General features: G+C 40.9%; 1 protein-coding gene across 1 annotated transcript in view; it reads left to right on the forward strand.

Annotated features, from left to right (window-relative positions):
• The window catches only part of LOC147196104 (connector enhancer of kinase suppressor of ras 3-like), a 46,558-nt gene that overhangs the window by 6,989 nt on the left and 20,625 nt on the right, over positions 1-18,944 (forward strand). Inside the window, exons 2-7 of the mRNA XM_086127245.1 lie at positions 6,485-6,648; positions 11,150-11,352; positions 13,114-13,201; positions 17,081-17,122; positions 17,912-18,031; positions 18,125-18,184. Coding sequence (XP_085983371.1) covers positions 6,485-6,648; positions 11,150-11,352; positions 13,114-13,201; positions 17,081-17,122; positions 17,912-18,031; positions 18,125-18,184 — 677 coding nt within the window. The remainder of the gene's footprint in view (positions 1-6,484; positions 6,649-11,149; positions 11,353-13,113; positions 13,202-17,080; positions 17,123-17,911; positions 18,032-18,124; positions 18,185-18,944) is intronic.

Genomic DNA, 18,944 nt, shown 5'->3' on the forward strand with positions numbered 1-18,944 from the left:
TTCACAATGCATGATTCTAGTCACAAAATTAAGATAAAAATCACATAATTCAGATAGACATCACAGTGTCGAGGGGAGAAACCATGCATGGTATCAGATATCTTCAGCTTGGAACCAGGCCTCTTCCAAATGTGAATAAAAACTTCTTATGTATCAGGTATCAGCCAATACAACTGCAATGTAAACAGAGTATGTGAATGAAACCACTCTGGTATTACATACAGTATGTCTCACTTGAAATGTAATGTAAATAAATAGACAGTCAAGAAAATCAGGTATGGGTATTAAATAGGAATTGAGTATTTAGACAGGCAGTGTAAGGCCAGTCCCGGGGTGCTTTTCACACGTGCACCTTTTTATACTTTGTTTTCATCCAAATCGAGTTGTTTTGCTCATTTGTTGCAGTTCAGCTAACTTGCCCACATCACTGGTGAGCTATATTTTTGGAACAGGCCCCCGAGCAGCTTATGTGGTTCTTGGGGCCTACTTAGTGCCCGTGGGCACTTAAAAAGTTTCCCCATATCTTTTTTTTAAATTCCAGATTTCTTTTGGAATGTGGAACAGGCATATGATTGAATGCTGGAGCAGAAATATGTAAGGGACAATAGCTAAAAATGGTCTTCACTTATCAGAGACGGTTTTGCATTCTTAAGTGGGTCAGTGTCTTTGTACGCAGACCAAGTGCTGCTCTAGTTTGAGATCAATACGCTGAGTTGTGTTCTTCTTCTTCTTCTGTGCTGATACACTGAGGAAGCATTAGATGATAACTTTGGTTTGCAAGGTAGCCCACGACACACATCCCGACTGTGTGAGCTCTGCCAGCATTCCATTCTTCTTAATCTTGCTGCTACTACCTTTTCTAATTCTTGAAATCAATTATTTTACCACTCACAAACCAATTTTTCCCATCAGTAACGGGATTGCGCAGCTGGTCTTGCTCTGTGGCCACAGACCAAACCTGAGATTAATGCATGTTTACCATCATTGATTGGACTTCAGCAGCTTTGGGTTTTGGATCACGAGATGCCTTAAACATGTGACAAAAATGAAAATTAACTTGCTTTCCACACAGATGGAAAGGTGCTTACTCAAGACTGTGGAGCTGCCCTCGAGCAAGTCACTTTTTTCCATGACACCAGCATTATGGCATTGTTTAATAATCAAATACTGTATATTAATGGGTCAGCATCATGATGCATCTAAGAAACATTGAATTCTCCCATCCCTAATCAAAGGGTAATTTACATAAATTATGACCAAGATTTTTCTGGTGCTATTGATACATTTTTTTTCTCATGTGCATTCAATCACTGTTTTGTTTTCTGTGGATTTACAGACAAGCTATTATTGCTGCAACCACTGTTTTAGCTCTATTCTTTGTTTCACACATACTTGATGAAATTGATCATCCAGCAGATAGTCTCAATGTCGGGTAGTCAATAGTGTGTCGGTGATCGGCGACGATCACCGACCAGGTGACGATCATTGATCGTGCCAATTGGCTGGTTGCGAGCGGATTAGTGCTTGAGGCAAGAATTGGAAGAGGAGACAGCAAACAAATGGTGGTGAAGTAGTCATCCAAAGAACCCATGCACAGTTGTTGCTCATTCTGTACATCATTTTCATCTCATCACACATATAAACATGAAATGCCCACCGAAATGGACCAGGAATCTTTGTTTATACACGCAAAATTCCACGCTAGTAGACCTTCCAAACTAGCAGTTCTAGTGACTTTTTGTTAGAATGAGGAACTCTGACTACTGCCGCCAATGGTGTGCAGCGGTATTAGGTTTCATGCATGTGCAGAAGTCATGTAGTAGTTAGCGTCGGGACCGGTGTGTCCGCCATCACTTTTATCTTCCCGGAAGTGCTGCCTGGCCCGACGCGCTGTCTTGCAATTCTGTTTAGACAGCTGCCGCCAGATATCAGTCACCACTTACCTGGCCACAACAAAAGTAACACCCTTGTATGGAAAATACGGAGCAATTAAAATTTTAAATGTCTCCTATTAAAAACGAATTGCTGTGTCTGAATGACACATCTGCAGATTAAATGCAATATTATTCACTTCAAATTCTACGTGAAAGCTGTTTTTAGAAAACGAGCAGCTATGGATTAACTTGCACACTCGTCCTTGTTCATATGCTTCAACACAAGAAGGCCTGTGGACTTTAACCCGCTCTTATCCCATCAGTCATCGTCCATCAAGTTAGAGAGCAGCCCCAGCTGCTTTTTTCACTTGGGAAACCCACCCTGGATACATCACCACCGATACATAATTGTCAGTTTTATTTTCACTCTGGTACATGGGGTGAAACACTCCTTGTTGGCAGAGAGTGGAAGCCATGATCAGACTGAAAACGTAAAACAATTTAATTCGTCACTGAACTCAAGAAAATGTTGAAGTTGCAGTATCTCAAAGCATGCCCCCCCCTCCCCCCCAAACGATTCTAGTCACACTGTTTGTTGTCTAATAAGCACACATTTTTGCAAAAGACACAACACGGAGAGCCCTATTGTCCGACTCTTTTTCCCAGTTCCCATTGGAAGGACTGGCCCAGTGTCTATCCAGGCTTTGTTGTTCTGTGAAGTCATGCATTACAAGATAGCTTTGCAGTTGCAGAGACAAGCTCTTTCTTTCTAATTACAGCACAGCCTGGTCCAGCCAGAGTCCATTGTGCCCGAGTGCCGTGAATTCCCACAATGGTGCTGCTCACTGGGGAACAATGAGTCAAATTCCTGACCATTCCCTGCAGGTTCAGAGGACTGGCTGACAAATAAAAACAGCAGAGTTACAGTGGCTTCGCCATTGTACACCCAGTCGTGTTCCCACTGGCCACCTCAGTTGGGGATCTTGGTGCATGTTTGTTTGTGTGCGTTAGAGAGCGGCTACCACTCCCAGTGGGAGCAAAGGGAGTGGTTGAAAGATGGGAGAGATCTGGTAGAAGGAGTTTACCTAGTTTTTTTTCTCATGCAAATGAAAGGCTGTTCACTCTTTTGTGTGTGTGTGTTTCCCAAGGCCCATGTTTTACATGTATCGCACGGTACACTGCCAAAGACATATAGTGTATGTGTGTGTGTGTAATATACAGTATATATCTTTTTTACACAAGTTATGTTTCCTGAAATAATTATGATATATTGATTTGCCCACAAATTTACTTTGTTCGAAATCTGATGAACAAAGTTATTTGTAATTCCAAAAAATATTTGCCAAACAAATTTGTAGATACGTTGGCCGGTTCGTATTAATAGCCACAGGTTTCTAGGTTATAACATGGGATGTTTGCGAAGAAAGAAGTCACACAGATGGATTCTGAAACTATTTCTTTACCTTTTTTCAAAGTTTGTGGAAAAAAGTGGAAACTTATCGTCTGTAAATTATTGTATTGGACCAATGAATTGAAATTGGGTAGTTTCCCGTGGCACACCTAATGAGATTTTCGTGGCCTCATTGTCTTTTCCTCTTGTTTTCATCGTACAGTTTTCATATTGTGTTAGCATTCTATACTTTCATAACTTTGCTGCTGTGAATTGGGAATTTCTCCATTGCGAGACTAATAAAGGTTTTTTTATCTTGTCTTATCTTATCTTATAGATACAACTTAGAATAACAACTTGCAATGATAAGTTGTAATGATTAATTATTTGGCGTGGAGAGGAATAAGGATGCGTATGTATTGTATATCAATATTTCTTTACAATTATTTATTATAATACTATAGTACAATATCTTAAAGAATATACAGGGTTGTCAGGAAGGGGTAAGAGTAAATAGGGAGGAGTGAAACGTACAATCTAATTTTAAGTTGAGTTACTTTTATGTTAGTTTCATTTTTGTCTCTTAGCTGTTTGTTTTTTTTTAACATAATTTTTTTCAACATAATTTTTCACACTGGTGAGAAATAAATTCACAATCAGTCCGATGTGTACCTCGCCTCTCATCTAAACTCAGCTGGTACCGACTGATAGAAACTGTGTCATTGCACAATCAGTATTGAAAATGGAATTCAGTGTTTCTTTGTCCTCCACTTAAGTGCGCACAAATACTGTCACAGATGAAGCCATGAAGAACCCAATCTGCACTTTTGGTTTGTCTTTGCTTATGGGAAATATTGAGATTGTGACAAGAATAGCGCAGACATTGGCAAGAAGATGGGTTCTCTTCTTTATGTTGCCAGAAATGTGTGCTTACCCAACCAACCATGAAGTTTGCTGTGGGTCTTGATTGTCTCCCTTGCCTCAGGGGTATACTGTAGTTCCACTTACGCGGTCCAGACTGGAGTTTCTGTGCCCAGAGCTTTCCAAGCTCCCCATAGTAATGCCTGCCTGTCCGGTAAATCACTCGTATACAGTACACAACCTGTTGCCGACAAACAGGAATCATTGATATGAATTAAATAAGCTGCTTACTCACAAACACAAGCAGAGAACATTATCAAAGGAAACTAAATGGTACGAGCAATAAAAGGATAACGCTAACGAATCGTTTTTCAATTGAACTGATTAAAATCAACGCATTTAATTACTTCCTGCACTTTGGCTTCAATCGAACCCAACATTGGTGAGCTGTAAATACAGTCCCAGCTGTATATCAACATGATTGTATTTGACATTGGTGGTGTGTGTTTATGTCTCCGCTGCGGAGTTACACCCTCTTGGTTTGGTCCGAGGACTTTTGCCAAGTGCTTCACAGAAGCCGTAAAACTATGTCAAAGCTCTTTCATAGTGCACAGCTTTTGAAAAGCTTTCACGCAGGCGCTGCATTCCCTTCCATTCACATTATGGCACTAGTATCGCCAGTTGAATCATACCCCCAACAGTATTTGGGTGACAAATGTACAGGTACCAATCTGTCAATTGTTTGCGAGCCTTTTTTGTGATGTTTCTTCTAATAGTTGACTAAAATGTGACGTAATTCCCTTTGGCCTTGCTAACCCAAGATTTATTTTCATTTGCTCCCTGGTAGCTGGCTCAGTGTTTACATTTAGTTTGACTTTATCTTCCTTTTCCCGTGTTGCTCAGTTATTTTTGTTGGTCTTGCGTGTAATATTGTGTTTTTCGTTGCAGCTGGCCATTCAGAGGTTAAGCCCAAACTTCCTTAATGTGGTCTTGAGGAATTTGCATGCCAAGGAATGAGAAACATCTCATGAGCCTAACTAGATTTGGCTTGTGCGCAGACTAATGGCTCACAAGCCACAATTGGTTCTCCTTTGACTACGCTGCGATGGCTTGAGTGCAGACTCGGACCACAACAAACAGATTTATTCGACCAACTGTCATAGTGTGCCGTGACTTGCTTCAATGCAGCCTCGCATGTTCTGTGAGCTTTCAGAGCTTTACCATTTTCATCACGCATGAGTATTTCAAAGTCAATTCACCTTTTTATACTCACATTTGAGTTAGTTCACTGCACTTCTAAGAGGTCAGAAATTAATCCACTGCCATTTTATCTCAGTGGGTCTGTAAGTATATGAATTATTGAGCACGCCATTTTAACTATTCATCCCCTTTCAAGGGTTAACATTCTTGTCATGGCTTCCAATTTGATGCCCACGCTAATGACCCACAGTGTGTGTAGATGAGAGATAAAATATGATGTGCCTTGTTAGATAAATGCCTTAGTGACTTGAAGGCGCACCTAGTGGGTTGCCTCTCATAAATTCATGCTCTGTATTTTATGAGGCTCCACTGATTTCTTGCTACGTTTTATATTCTCGGGGGGGGGGGGGGACTTCTTGTGACTTGAATTTCAAGATGAGTTAGGGCTACCAAATCCTGCCTTGTACTGAGGAATATCTGTGTGTGGGGAGGTTGGACTTGGACTTGTGACTGAGGGGGTCTCACAGCTGACGGGTCTTTTTAAGAAGCAGGGCACAGGGCCATGCATCTGCAGCTGCCCCCTTTCTGTACGCTCTTTCATTGGAAGAATGATGGCGTTCTGCAAATGTGTGCACATACACCGACAGACACACTCTAAAGATTAATGAATGAAAAGTTGAATGCGGGATGTTTGTGTGTTTTCATGTCTTGTCACATTGTATATAGCTCACGTTGGGCTACCGGAACTAAACATTTTCTTTGAATGATTTATACATGTTTGACTTCTTAGCACCAGGGTTGCTAGCGTGGCTGTCCATTGTCCAGTCATTGCATTAATCCAACTACAGTAGCATTAGGCGGTTGGCACACGCACACACACACACTTGCACAAATATAGCCTTCCATTGTTTAACTAGCCCAACAGACTTGGCTGTCTCAACTGTTGCTCTGTTTGTAGTGTGCTTATCTTGCAAAGTTATCAGTCCCACCTGTTCCTCCTCCACATTGTTTTTACACACACACACACACAAAACCAACAATATGTACACGCAAATAAGGATTTTGCATGCAAATTAAAGGGGCAAATGCTTGTGATGATATTTGCTGCCGTCTGAGCGAAGTAAACATATGCCACTCTCTTTTTTTCATGTGCGTCCAGGTTTGGATGAAAGCTTGCAGCAGTACGTGAGCAACTTTGAGCGGGAGAAAATCAGTGGAGAACAGTTACTGAAGATCACGCATCAAGACTTGGAGGAGCTTGGTGTGGCAAGAATTGGACACCAGGAGCTGGTGCTGGAAGCTGTTGATCTGCTATGCGCTCTGGTGGGTAGAACTCATCAGTCAGTGAATTATATTTAAAAAAAAAAAGCTTGTAAGAGTAGTTCCAACATGCAATAATTGATTTTAGGTAGTAGCAAAAGGTTGAGCCTCTTGTTCATTTGGCTGGCCGCCTCCCCGATCTTGCTGTGTATTCATCACAAATTCAGTCTATCGTTTGTTGTTGGGCAGCTGAAGGGAGCGGCGATGGAATTAAGCATCATTACCCTGCCGATGGAGGCTCAAAACACGTGAAGTTGCTTGTGTGCACTAGGGAACAAGAGTTGTTTTTTTTCTTTAGAAATTGCGGGGTTATAAAGAGCCACTATTGGTGCCTTTAACCATTTTTTGGAATAAAAGGTCTATGTTGATCACGTATGATTTAGTGAAGGAAAAAAAAAGAGCATAGGTCTGATATAAAATAATTAAAGTCCAGAGCAAAAAGCAATTGTACTGTTCACTACACTTTGCCTGATGCACCAGTGGACTCTTTGTCTCCCATACTTGTCCCTTCCAACACATGTGTTTGCTTTCTCCTCATATACTGAATATGTCTTCCATCCTAGTATGTAAGCACTTGGGTGCCAGTTAGCATCAAAGCAGCAGCACTACAAACGGTCCAGCTAAGAAGGAACTAACTTTTCCAGCAGATGGAATTGATTTGGGATTTTATCACTTCCTGTCCCATGAAAGTCTCAGATTGTGATCCATGTATTTTCATCTGTGTCAGCATTTTCTGTCATTATGCTTTTTTAAAGAGGTCTTTGCATTCTAATGTTGGGTTTGGTTGTCTTCAACTTTTTCTTTTTCTCCTAAACATAACATAAGGTGATAAGTCACCTCTGTTCCAGGGGTCATCTTGTTTTCAAGTTGATTAAAAATTCAAATCCACTTCATACTGTTGGGTACTTTTGGGCCATGTGGACAACAGGCCAAGCAGGTTTATTTGGAGTGTAAAACCCATTCCCTGCTCATGAACTTGCCCAAAGTCTGCCATGCTATATAATTCATTTGGATGTGTACTTTCAAATTCAAAATTTGCAGGTTTGATTCAGTTGGTGTGTATGGGTTAAGAGAGACCATGTTTCTTGTGTAATGTTCGAAGCATCATTCTTTACCTCGCTTTCTAGGATAGGAACACATGGAAAGACTTTCTTTGAATGTTAAAAAGTGGCATTGTTTTTTCTGTTCCAGGTGCTGGAACAGGTTCCTTTCCATGGAGCAGTCTTATGATACTGTTCATCTAGTGGTCCAATACCTTTTTACTAGTGCAACACTCCAATCCTAACTCTTATGGCCTCCAAAGAGCACTTGGCAAAGTAAAGGAATGTCGCGTGTATAACAGTTCAGCTCAGTGGACATACAGTATTAATGAGTTCCAACTGGATGGTGTTGGAGTGTCCCAATAGATTATCTCGAATAATTTGCCCAGTATTAGTATGGAACTGGTCTGCCTCATGGTCCCCTCAACATTTGTCAGATTTTACAGAATGGATGATGTTAGACTGCCAATAGTGTAATGATGAGTAAATAAGTGTTTAAATATGTTACTGTATTACTGTGGACCTTTTACATATTTGTGTTTCAGTAAGTCAACTAAAAGGGAAAACCGTTATGCATTATGCATGCATTCGCATGTTGGTGTATACTGATATGTTTTTAAAGAAGTGACTATGAGACTAGGTCAAGCACTTTTGACAATATATGGTGTAGATAAAGCGCTATAGAAGATCAAAATGGATTTTTCCATTTTTGGTCTGACATGTTTTTTCACCACAAGTTTAGTAACCCATTCAAATTGATTTGGGACTCGCTGCTTAAACGGTGAATGAAAAGCAAACACGGATTTGGTGTTAAAATCCAAGCTCTACGATGCATTTCGATTATTATTCCACAAAGTACTGTAAACTGCTCAACATCACTTATGGAAAAGGATATTGCCTGTTGGCCAAGTGCAATCAGAATGACTGATGGGCCAAAATGCTGCCCCACAGCTGTCCCATAGCTCCACAGGAAACAGTGGTGCTCTTCCCCACAAGCCATTGGGCGGCCACTGCAGTTCAAAGACAAACAAAGACATTGTTTAATTTTTCTGGACTTGTGTGACCCATGATGCCATTTGCAGTATCTGTGGAATCCAAAACGTTTGTGGAAGTTCAAATCCCTCCTTAGACAAACTCATACATTAGAACATTAATAGAAATAGAACCATGTAAAGAGCTCCAGAAGCCATGCTAATGTATTTTGCTATTGTCAGCGGATGTGCTCCAATGCGCAATAACACTTATTTTTAGATGCCGTATTATAGCTTATTTATGCAAAACACACAGCGTGTTTATAGGCCAGTCTGGCTACAGCCTGTGGAAAGAACAGCAAGTGCTATGTTGTGATAGCTATCTTTCACTTCGAAGGAAACATTCATTTCAGTCCTGTTAGATAACTCCCCCAACTTTCAGAATCCTACTTGCACAGTCTCTGCACATAGTGTATTTATGAATATAATATCAACAATGATGTCAAATTGGGATATGCATAAAGAATATATTTTGTTTGAAATGAATTTCTAGGTTGTAATTGGTCCAGAATGGATTTTTATTTGAGTTTAAATGGTGCAGTCAATAAAATACCACATTTTAAATCACTGCAAGCAAACTGATTTTTGTAATTTTCAATGGGACTTCTGCACCCATCGGCAGGGATTTTGGGCCACTCTTCATGACCAAACTGCTCCAGTAGCCTCAGGTTTGAAGGCTGCTTTCTGTCGACGCTATGTTTCAGCTCTTTCCACATATGTTCAATCGGATTTAGATGAGGGCTCATAGAAGGTCATTTCACAATTGTCCAATGTTTTTGCTCTGATCCCTGCTTGGGTGGTTTTAGCTGTATGTTTTCGGTCATTATCCTGTTGCAAGACCCATCCATGACCTGTGACGGAGATCTCTGACATTTGACAGGACGTTTCTCTCAAGAATACCTTGATAGTCTTAAGATTTCATTGTACTCTGTACAGATTAATGACATCCTGTGCCAGATGTAGGAAAGCAGCCCCTAGAAAACAACGGAGCCTTCTGCATGTTTCACAGTAGGGACGGTGTACTTTTCTTGCTGAGATTCATGTTTGCATCTATGAACATTTGTTTGTTTGTTTGTTTGTTTATTGAACATAAAACATATATACAGTAATAATTTGACAGAAAATAAGGTAGATAAAAAAAGGAAAAAGAAAGAAATCAATCTTCATTCAACACAGTTATTATGTTCAAGGGAGTAGGAAGATAAAGCTGATGTGCCAAAAAGTTCCAGTTTTTTGTCATCTGTCCAGAGGTCATTCTCACAGCTGATATTGGAGTTCACCTTTTAATTTCTTTGGAGGTTGTTTTGAGCCTTTCTTTTAGCATTCGTGTTATCTGTCTCTTCAATTTGTCATCAAGTTTCCTCCTGAACTCACATCCAGGGAAGTTGTCTATAATTTGCTTTCTAATATCCTGATATAACGCTCTCCTTAGTTTCCTCTGGTCCACGTTCAGTGTGGTACACATCATTTGACCAGATGTCACTCTTTAAATTGGCACCCGTGATGCTGATTGGAGGACATGACCCTTTGGTCAAATTATTTTTTTTTATCTTCTTAGGGGGACCATCTTTTTTTTTTTGTTTTGTTTTTTTTTCGTTAACAGTCGTACCAAATGTTTTGTCCAGTTTTTGTATGTATATGTAAATACGTGTGTGTGTGTGTGTGTGTGTGTGTGTGTGTGTGTGTGCGTGTGTGCTATATTTTTAAATATATGACACTGTAGTATTTATGAACACTAAACATTTGCTAAATGATTTGAGTGCTAACCCAGTCGATGTCCTGTACCAAGAGTCAGGCAGCCTACAGTCACTGTGTGTCAGACAAAATTATTCCAGTAATTATTTGAGCAATGATATTAGTGAAAAGACCTGTGTTTTAAGGATGGGGGGAGTGGAATAAAACCAGACACTAACGTCTCAGAGATCTCCTTTATTGGCTCGACATGTGCCGTGTTTCTCTTTGCAAGCAAATTTAGCTTCTGGCACATCAGTCTGAACAGCAGGATTGTTGGCAGTGTTGCAACACCCTGCAAGCTGATATTTACGAGGGCAGCAGAGATTATATTCATTCTGCTCAACTTTAACAAGCTAGAGACGTGTTACAAACGATTTATTTCAATACAGATTAAATACAAATTGATTTGTGAATTTTCCAACTCGTGACGTATGTTTATTTCCGACCGGGCCACTGTTTAATGACCCATGAAGACTGATTTGAGCTATTTTGTACACGTGGAGCAGTGATAAAATAGGGGAATTTAATGACGGGAAATAAGCCCAGCCCAGGCACAAGAATGCTTTGCTCTTCATGATCGGAATCAGATGACACGTGAACACTCTGGCCACACTCTCTCAAGCAATCAAGCAACAGCCAGAGTCTAAGCCCGTTTAACTTGATTGAAAATTGTCATTGTGTATATGTTCCCTGTTTCAGAACTATGGTGTGGAGACAGACAACTTGAAGGACCTAGTGGTGAGGATGAGAGCAGCCACCAACAGTCTCCACATGGCCACATCTGATCGCAGGAAGAGCCCCGTGTATGATGAGAGTGCCTCACGCAAGCCACCTAATGACTTTCTCACATGTGTGGTGGAGCTCATTGGTGCTGCGAAGAGCCTCCTGGCTTGGCTTGACCGGTAAGTGCTTTCACACCATGGCTCACAATCCTACTAGTCGACACAGTAAAAGTCCCTTTGGAGTATCATTATCATACAACAGAATATTAAAGGACACATATCATACAACAGAATATTAAAGGACACATGGTTTTATTTATCATTTTAAATGGTTCCCAGGTGTTCTTTAAATGCCCCAAGCCTTAAGAATTAAATTACAATTTACAACTGAATGATTTAAGCCTCTGAAACTCAGGATTGTTTTGAGGTGGCGATCCTGTCCCATGAAAATGTGCAAGGGCTCTGCAGCAGTGTCAAAGCAAAGTACAGCTTTCGTTACCAAGACAACCAGGGGCACAGCTAGGTGGTTCAACGAGGCAAGCTGCTTTTAATTGCGGAAGTGAAGCCCAGAGCGCCTGTGAAGACATTAAAAGCGTGGAGGCAGCACTTTATGTACTACACTTGAGACACTTGTCAATTAGTCGGCAGATCCCGACATGTGATACATGCAGGGCACACATGATCAACTTCAGTAACCCCCCACCTTGTTGACCATGTGCCACTTACCAGAAGCAAATGCGAATGCTCAGCTCTTCATCCAACAAACTTCAATGCAGCTCTGCTGACCTGTTGGCCTTAACCTAAGTGCTTCAAACAGTGTAGTATGTAGCATTGAAAGTGGTGCATCTTGACCCAGCCTAGCTTCCAAGTCATGTTTGGAGAACCCTGACACTGAGGCTGGTTCGTATGTAAAGTATTAGTACTTTACATACGAACCAGCCTCAGTATAAGTATTAGTACTTTACATACGAACCAGCCTCAGTGTGATGTCACAGGAACAGACAGATCAAAAGATTTACTTGGTTTTGATTTCACACTCGACGGTGAACGACCTCACCAGAGGACCACTTTATTGAATAGAAGCAATCACAAAGTCACTTTCCATAATGTGCCACTTGAACCAAAAATCGGTGTATTAGTTCCTCCGTTGTGTGTGTTGAGTAGAGTGTAAGAAATTTTTTTTTTGTATAGGATTAATTCAGTGCACCTCTGAAGACAAATAAAGAAGAAACAAAGAAATTGGATAGAAGTTTTGGCATCCTCCTCTTCATTCATAAATTTATCAGTTTAGACTAGGTGCATTTGCTCCACCTGAATCTCAATGCTTGATCTTGCTGAGACATGGTGTGTGGCCAATTGTATGCATCCAATGTTGCGTACAAAACAAGTTCAATAGAAACCTGGTTGGAGAAGCACAGATCCTTGAACTCGGCTCACCCTAAGGATGGCTGCCCCCATCAACGTCATCTAACATCAGTAACCTTTGACCTGACAAAAAGTCTCACAGCATCCCAAATCTCAAAGCCTATCTTCCCAGAATAGTGGATGGCCAAGTCCATTGCTCTTTTCTTTCGTTTTCATATCTCGTGGGTGTAATAGTGTCCCAGCACAGCTGTCCACATGTTGTAAGGAAGGAAGGAAAACATAGGTACAGTATATTTCATATAAGTTTCATATAAGTTTGCTTTTCTGGCTAGTCACCCAAATATTGTACAATGCACACCATATCGATTATAACACTTTTTTCCCCCTCTCAATGTGTCCCGGGTTTTTATTTAGCTACAATGTTGCTTATATTGACCATATTATTCTACATTTACAAACTATTGTACTTTTTAACAGGTACTGGCTGAAATGTGTTTCCCAAACTGCAGACGATCACTGCAGTCCATCACTACTTTTAATTGTTTGGGGGTTTTTTCCCGGACTTGTTTGTGACAGGACACCTCTCACAGGGATCAGTGACTTCACAGCCACCAAGAACAAGATCATTCATCTCTGCCTGGAGCTCACCACCACAGTTCAACAGGTTTGCACACTTTTTAGGACAACAGGACATGTATAGAAACTGAGAAACCCACCTATACACAATTGTGAAAAACACTGAGCACATACCAGCCCAGGGGCACAGACATGCAGGATCAAGCGAAGGAGAGAACTGTTATGGGAAATGTGGTCTGGCAAGCATGACAGAAGCCCACAACCCTCAGTCTGAACAGATAATTGCAAGCATGGTGTTTTTTTGTGGGGAGCTTTCCACTTGCTACAAGGGAGAACCTCTTTCTGTCCTTTGATCATTGCTTTTGAGTTTATTACATATTGCCCCGCCGTTTTTATGTTATTTATTTATTATTTTCAGAGAATTGCTGTCATATTTTGTCATCCTCTTGTCGACAGAGTCTGGTAGTTAGTTTTCCAAGAATATGTGAGTGGTCAATGTCTACAGTAGTTTTGAGACCCCAGGTGTTTTTTTTTTTTTTTAAGGAGACTTATTGCATCATAATGAATTCCTTTCCCAGGGTGCACATTTCCTCGCCAGTGTTGGGGATTTCAAAACCTCTGCTGATTTACTGTGGTTGCCCTCGTCATGGTCAACTAGTAGAAGTAGGGGGTGTACAATTCCCACACTGCCATGTGAATCACAGAGATTATGGTGTCGACAGGGATACTCAAATACAAATCACACGGGGCCACACTTGCTTTTTCTTCCTGTGTCACAGATGTCACAAGACTCCCGAATCAGGCCATTCATGTTGGTTGCCTCAACCTTCAAATTTTGAGGAAACGGCTCTTCAAAATTCCAATGCTTCATCTCATAATGCCAATTCAAACTGGAGGAAGTGGCTCTCATCTTCCTGACTTGTTAAGCACGTGGGTCTTGGGCTGGTTGGAGGGAGAATTACATGCATATTTTTCAGTGCCTTCTTCTTTTAATTGCCAATTTTCACTGTTCAATTTTCTGTTAGATGCGAACACACCATTTCTGTAGAGGTTAGCCTCCTACATCTGTCGAAGTGTCAACACCGAGGGCCACCTTTTAAGTGCTACTTTTGGAGAATAGGTGCTTCATAGATGTAAAAGCATTGAGCAGTTACAATTTAATGGCACATGTTAATGGGCTTGTGAAAGGTAGGAATAGATATTAACAAATCTTAATTTGTCACCCTCCTCGCTCTTCGGACATTCTGTGAGTGATGTGCTTACTGCTTAATAATAGTTTTGTATGTGATGCGTGAGTGATTCGAATTCCAAGGGTGGCATCAGTTTTGCACACTAGTTGTTTTTCAGGTCATGCAATTTGCATCTGCTTGAATGAAACCTGTGTTTACACGTGCAATAAGACTCAGTCGTGAAACTGTGAAGATGTTGCACATCTTGGCTGACACGTTTTAAATTTAGGTCACAGTCTTTTAGATTCATTCCAATGTTATTCATTGTTCTTTTTTTTCGACTGATGTTTTGAACAACCTTGTGTCATCCAAAGGTTTGAATCGGAAAATACTTTGGAACATTTAATCCACGCAATATGATTTACGTGTTGCAGTCATGGCTTTTATTTTGAAGTCCCGACGTGTTCCCACACCGTGCCACCACTATGTATCGCATCGTTGCTCAACCATACAAATCTGCTCTGGTGGCAGATCAAAGGCCCGAAAGCCTTTTAGAAACAGTCATCTGATCCACCCTGGTGCAAGTCCAAAAGCGTGAAGGATCGCTTCACTCGCCGAATTGTCATTTTGACTGTTTATTAACTGCTAGTTATGATTCAGCTTCAGGCACATCTACAGGATAAATCTGAGGTTCAGGAAGGCATTTTGGAAGAATGATTTGCTCTATCATTTTCACTTTATGTATTGATGGAGTCAAAAGATATTGCAACTTCATAGAAATTGTGCCAAGCAGTGCCTGTCAAACAATGTGATTCCGTTTTCTTTCGTGGCCTTTGAACACAGCAACTTTCCTTTTGGATTGGGCAAAAGTATCTGAAATATGAAATGTAATACTAGTGTAGCTGTATCTCTCATTCGTTCTGAATACTCCACTTTATTTGTCCTTGTCTTTAGAGAGAAAGCTGTAATGAAGTTTTGAGACCAGTCTACTGTGTATCAGACGCAACCGATCATCAGTGTTTTTCCCCATTTTCTTTTTACGCTAGCTTTTCATAAAGTGATGGAAATGTGGCAGTCACGTGCACATGACTTCACCATAGCAGCTAAATCTTTTGAACAGATGTTAAAGCATGGCTCTTTCACACTACATTTTGGCATGTCGAAAGATTATAAAATGTATTCATGGAGCACTAGAAGCAGACAGCAAACCAAACACATCTTTACAAGTATAATTGATCACTGATGCTAGCCTTTGGTCCAGTGGAATCTGCAAGCTAACGTCACAGCCTTCGTAGGAACACTGGAACACCCCCTCCGCCACGACGGACGGGAAATAACTATTTGCACCTGTTGAAACCCCTGTAAAGCGTATCGTCCTGTATCTATTTATATCTATATATCTATATTTATATCTATCTACTGTATATACAGTATATATAGGAGATTATCTTCTGAAATGGTCGTATCTCGCTGTGTGGTTAGATGTGGTAATAGACAAGGGTGTTAACCAAATTTGGCTTTTTATCACATGCCGGCGATGGATAGTAGCAGCAAACCAAAAGGACCGACAACCTTCAAAGTATTTAAGGATTTTCAGCGATCAATCTTTACAGGGTTCGACGCTCATTGTTCATATATTTTATTCATAATCATTGAATTACGGCATGTCGCTGGGCGCAACCAGTGCTGCCAATGCCTGTGGAGAAAAAGGAAGCAAAATGGATCCTACCTTGACAACTATTGAAGGGTAGAGTCCGCGTGGCTCACTAGCTCTCGCTCGTCTGTATGGCTTTCTAGCTTTCGCTGTGTTTTGTGCTGCTTTCCCATGGCTCCATTTTCTGTCCACTTCGATTTGGCAGCCATTAACTTTTGCCGTCCGTAATGTTGCACTCACGTGATTACGTGACACAGCTGCAACAGGTCAATAGAAGTCGAGACAAACTCATTTATCCCCATTGTATATCTGCACAAAGGATTTGCAAAAAAAAAAGCTATCTTTGTTATAGGGCACACATGTTGTCATTACAACTGTTCATACTTTTTGGCCTGCATTTTATTTGTGCATAGATTCAGGTTTGTTGCATGTTAACGTGGATTCTTTGTTGTCAAGATCTGAATGAAGCATTTCACCTGTGTTTTGATGGATGGCCTCCTTTGTGGTAGCACTCGTCCGTGTAAGAGCCAGTTTTGAAAACAAACAGCCCCCACCCCCACAGACAGGGTGAACCCCGATCCTTTCAGTCTCTTTTCACCAGGGTTGACACAGTTGTCAGGGGAGGCTGTTGCCTCAGCTGTGTGCAGTCCAGCTGCAGTGAAAGCACTCTTTTGGCTACTGTTACCTCCAAGTTGACTTCGCAGAACTGATCGCTGGGTCATCTCTCTGAAATAAAATGCACAGCTACTATGGCTTTTTGGACTTGATGCTACGACTGTAGTGACCAACAAGGCCTCCACTTCGGAGCACCGTTTGGTTGAAGATTTTCTTTTCATTGTTCAGGTCATCATATCGGCCCCAATGTCACCTGCACTTTGTTCCGACATGCTTCAGTGGCCTTTAAGTCCCAATGATAGTGAAGTGAACCACTCGGGGAGTCGTGTGATTATAGTTCCCGTCAATTTAAGCAGGGATGCAATTTTATTAATGTACAGGCTGTTTTGTTTTGTTTTTTTTGGCAGTTCTCAATTTTCCATACCTGGATAGCTGATTGTTTTTTCACCAACTCCTGTTATGACTGCATCTTCTGTTACATTGTTGTTTGCTGCTCCGGTTCCTAATTCCTTTTCTTCCCTTTTAACAGGACTGCTGTGTTTATGAGATGGAAGAAAAAATCCTAGAAGTAGTAAGTATCCTGGATGCATGCATCACTTTCTTTCTTTCATTTCAAGTGATAATTTTAGAAGAGACAATAGGAGCTTTTCACTCTGACATTGCAGGATTTTATCTCAGCACCCGGTTTGTTGTTCTTCTTTGACAGTGACGATGGGTCTAAGACATTGCCTCTTGCAACCAGGCCATTAGTCAATGAATGCTCCCTTTTGCAGACACTGTTCGGGCTCCAGGGCTTCCTGTAGCTCACTGTTGCACTTTCTCTCAAGCGGAGTTTTTAAAATAAAGCCCAGATTTACACATTGTTTATTTAATAAGATTAAATGAAAACACTAAACACACAAAAACTGATCACTGAATGGATACGCCATGTACTTTGTACAATTGGATACTCCACTCACATCTTCATACTTGGCTGTAACTATGAAATCCCTCAAGAAGCATCAGTGGAAAGGCCCATCTAATGAGGAAAAACTCAATGAAATGAAATGCACGGGATTAATTTGAATGCTCCGAGAACACCGATGCATTGAATTTATCCATTCAGATTAAACATAGCTTTAACATGGAGCCATACACAGAGTCAGAAGCAGCTTTCATGATGACTTCCTGGTCAGTCGGCGCATTCGAGGATAGAGTGGATTTATTCACCCCTCCCTTTTAAGACATAACTCACCAAAGCGGGACATCGCTGTCCAAAGTGCTCGTTCACACAGCCGCTGTACCTCTGCACTTTGAGATTATTATAGAATTGATCTTTTCAATCATTTGATATATTTTGGTTTGTTTGATCCTTTTCCAGTCCAAGATTTTGAACAACATCTGTGATCAGACTGTGAGAACCACCTCTGACCCTCTGATGAGCCAGTCTGCTTGCTTGGAGGAAGTCCAGCTGACCAATATCAAACCGGGTGAAGGACTGGTAAGGAATGTTTCGTCTGACCCTTGTAGATGTTCCATTTTTAAAAGTATTCATCACAATATGAAGTACACTGTTTTTGTGTTTCCTGTCCAGGGGATGTATATTAAGTCGACATATGATGGCTTACATGTCATTACTGGAACCACAGAACATGTAGGTATTAATGAAAAAATAGCACTTCGCTCTCACCTTCCTCATTTCCATTTCACATTTCCTCCTCCAGTTGTAAAAGCGTACAATTTATAAATTTTTAACAAGTCTCTAACTGTTGATGCTTGTGAAAATTGCATGTTTTTGCGCATACACAAACATTCTATGCAAAGTTCCCCCTGAGTCAGCGATGACACATTCAGGCAGCGACTCATGCACCAGTATCACTCTTACGTATGGATCCGTTTGCCTCCGGCCCTTCTTGTGAATCACGATCTGAATCATCCACAACAGTCCTTTGTGTTGGATGTTTTCCCACTGTTTGTTTGAGTAGAATTTGAACTCATTATATCGTCAATAAAAGATGGGACACAATCTGAACTAATGTATTGGATGAAAAATGAGACACTTATTGAATGTGGAAGGTGGGCAACAGAAGGATGCTAACTAAGCTAAAAGCTATGATGGACAGTCCCTCCCACCCCCTCCAGCCCGCCCTGACAGCACTAGGTAGCTCCTTCAGCCAGAGACTGTTACACCCGCGCTGCAAGAAGGAGAGATACCGATGCTCGTTCCTACCGACTGCTGTCAGGCTGCTGAATAAAAATAATAACAATAATAATAATTACATGATGTGAAAAACATTTGAAAATAGCACTGCGATTTATCCATTTTGTATTTATATTGCACTTAATTGAACGGTGTTTGTTTGTTCTTTCTTCTTTCTACCCACATTCTTGCTGCTGGAGGCTGTAAATTTCCC

The sequence above is a fragment of the Hippocampus guttulatus genome, chromosome 13, assembly GCF_054856545.1.
Source record: "Hippocampus guttulatus isolate MCC_2025c chromosome 13, RoL_Hgut_1.0, whole genome shotgun sequence".
Taxonomy (NCBI): domain Eukaryota; kingdom Metazoa; phylum Chordata; class Actinopteri; order Syngnathiformes; family Syngnathidae; genus Hippocampus; species Hippocampus guttulatus.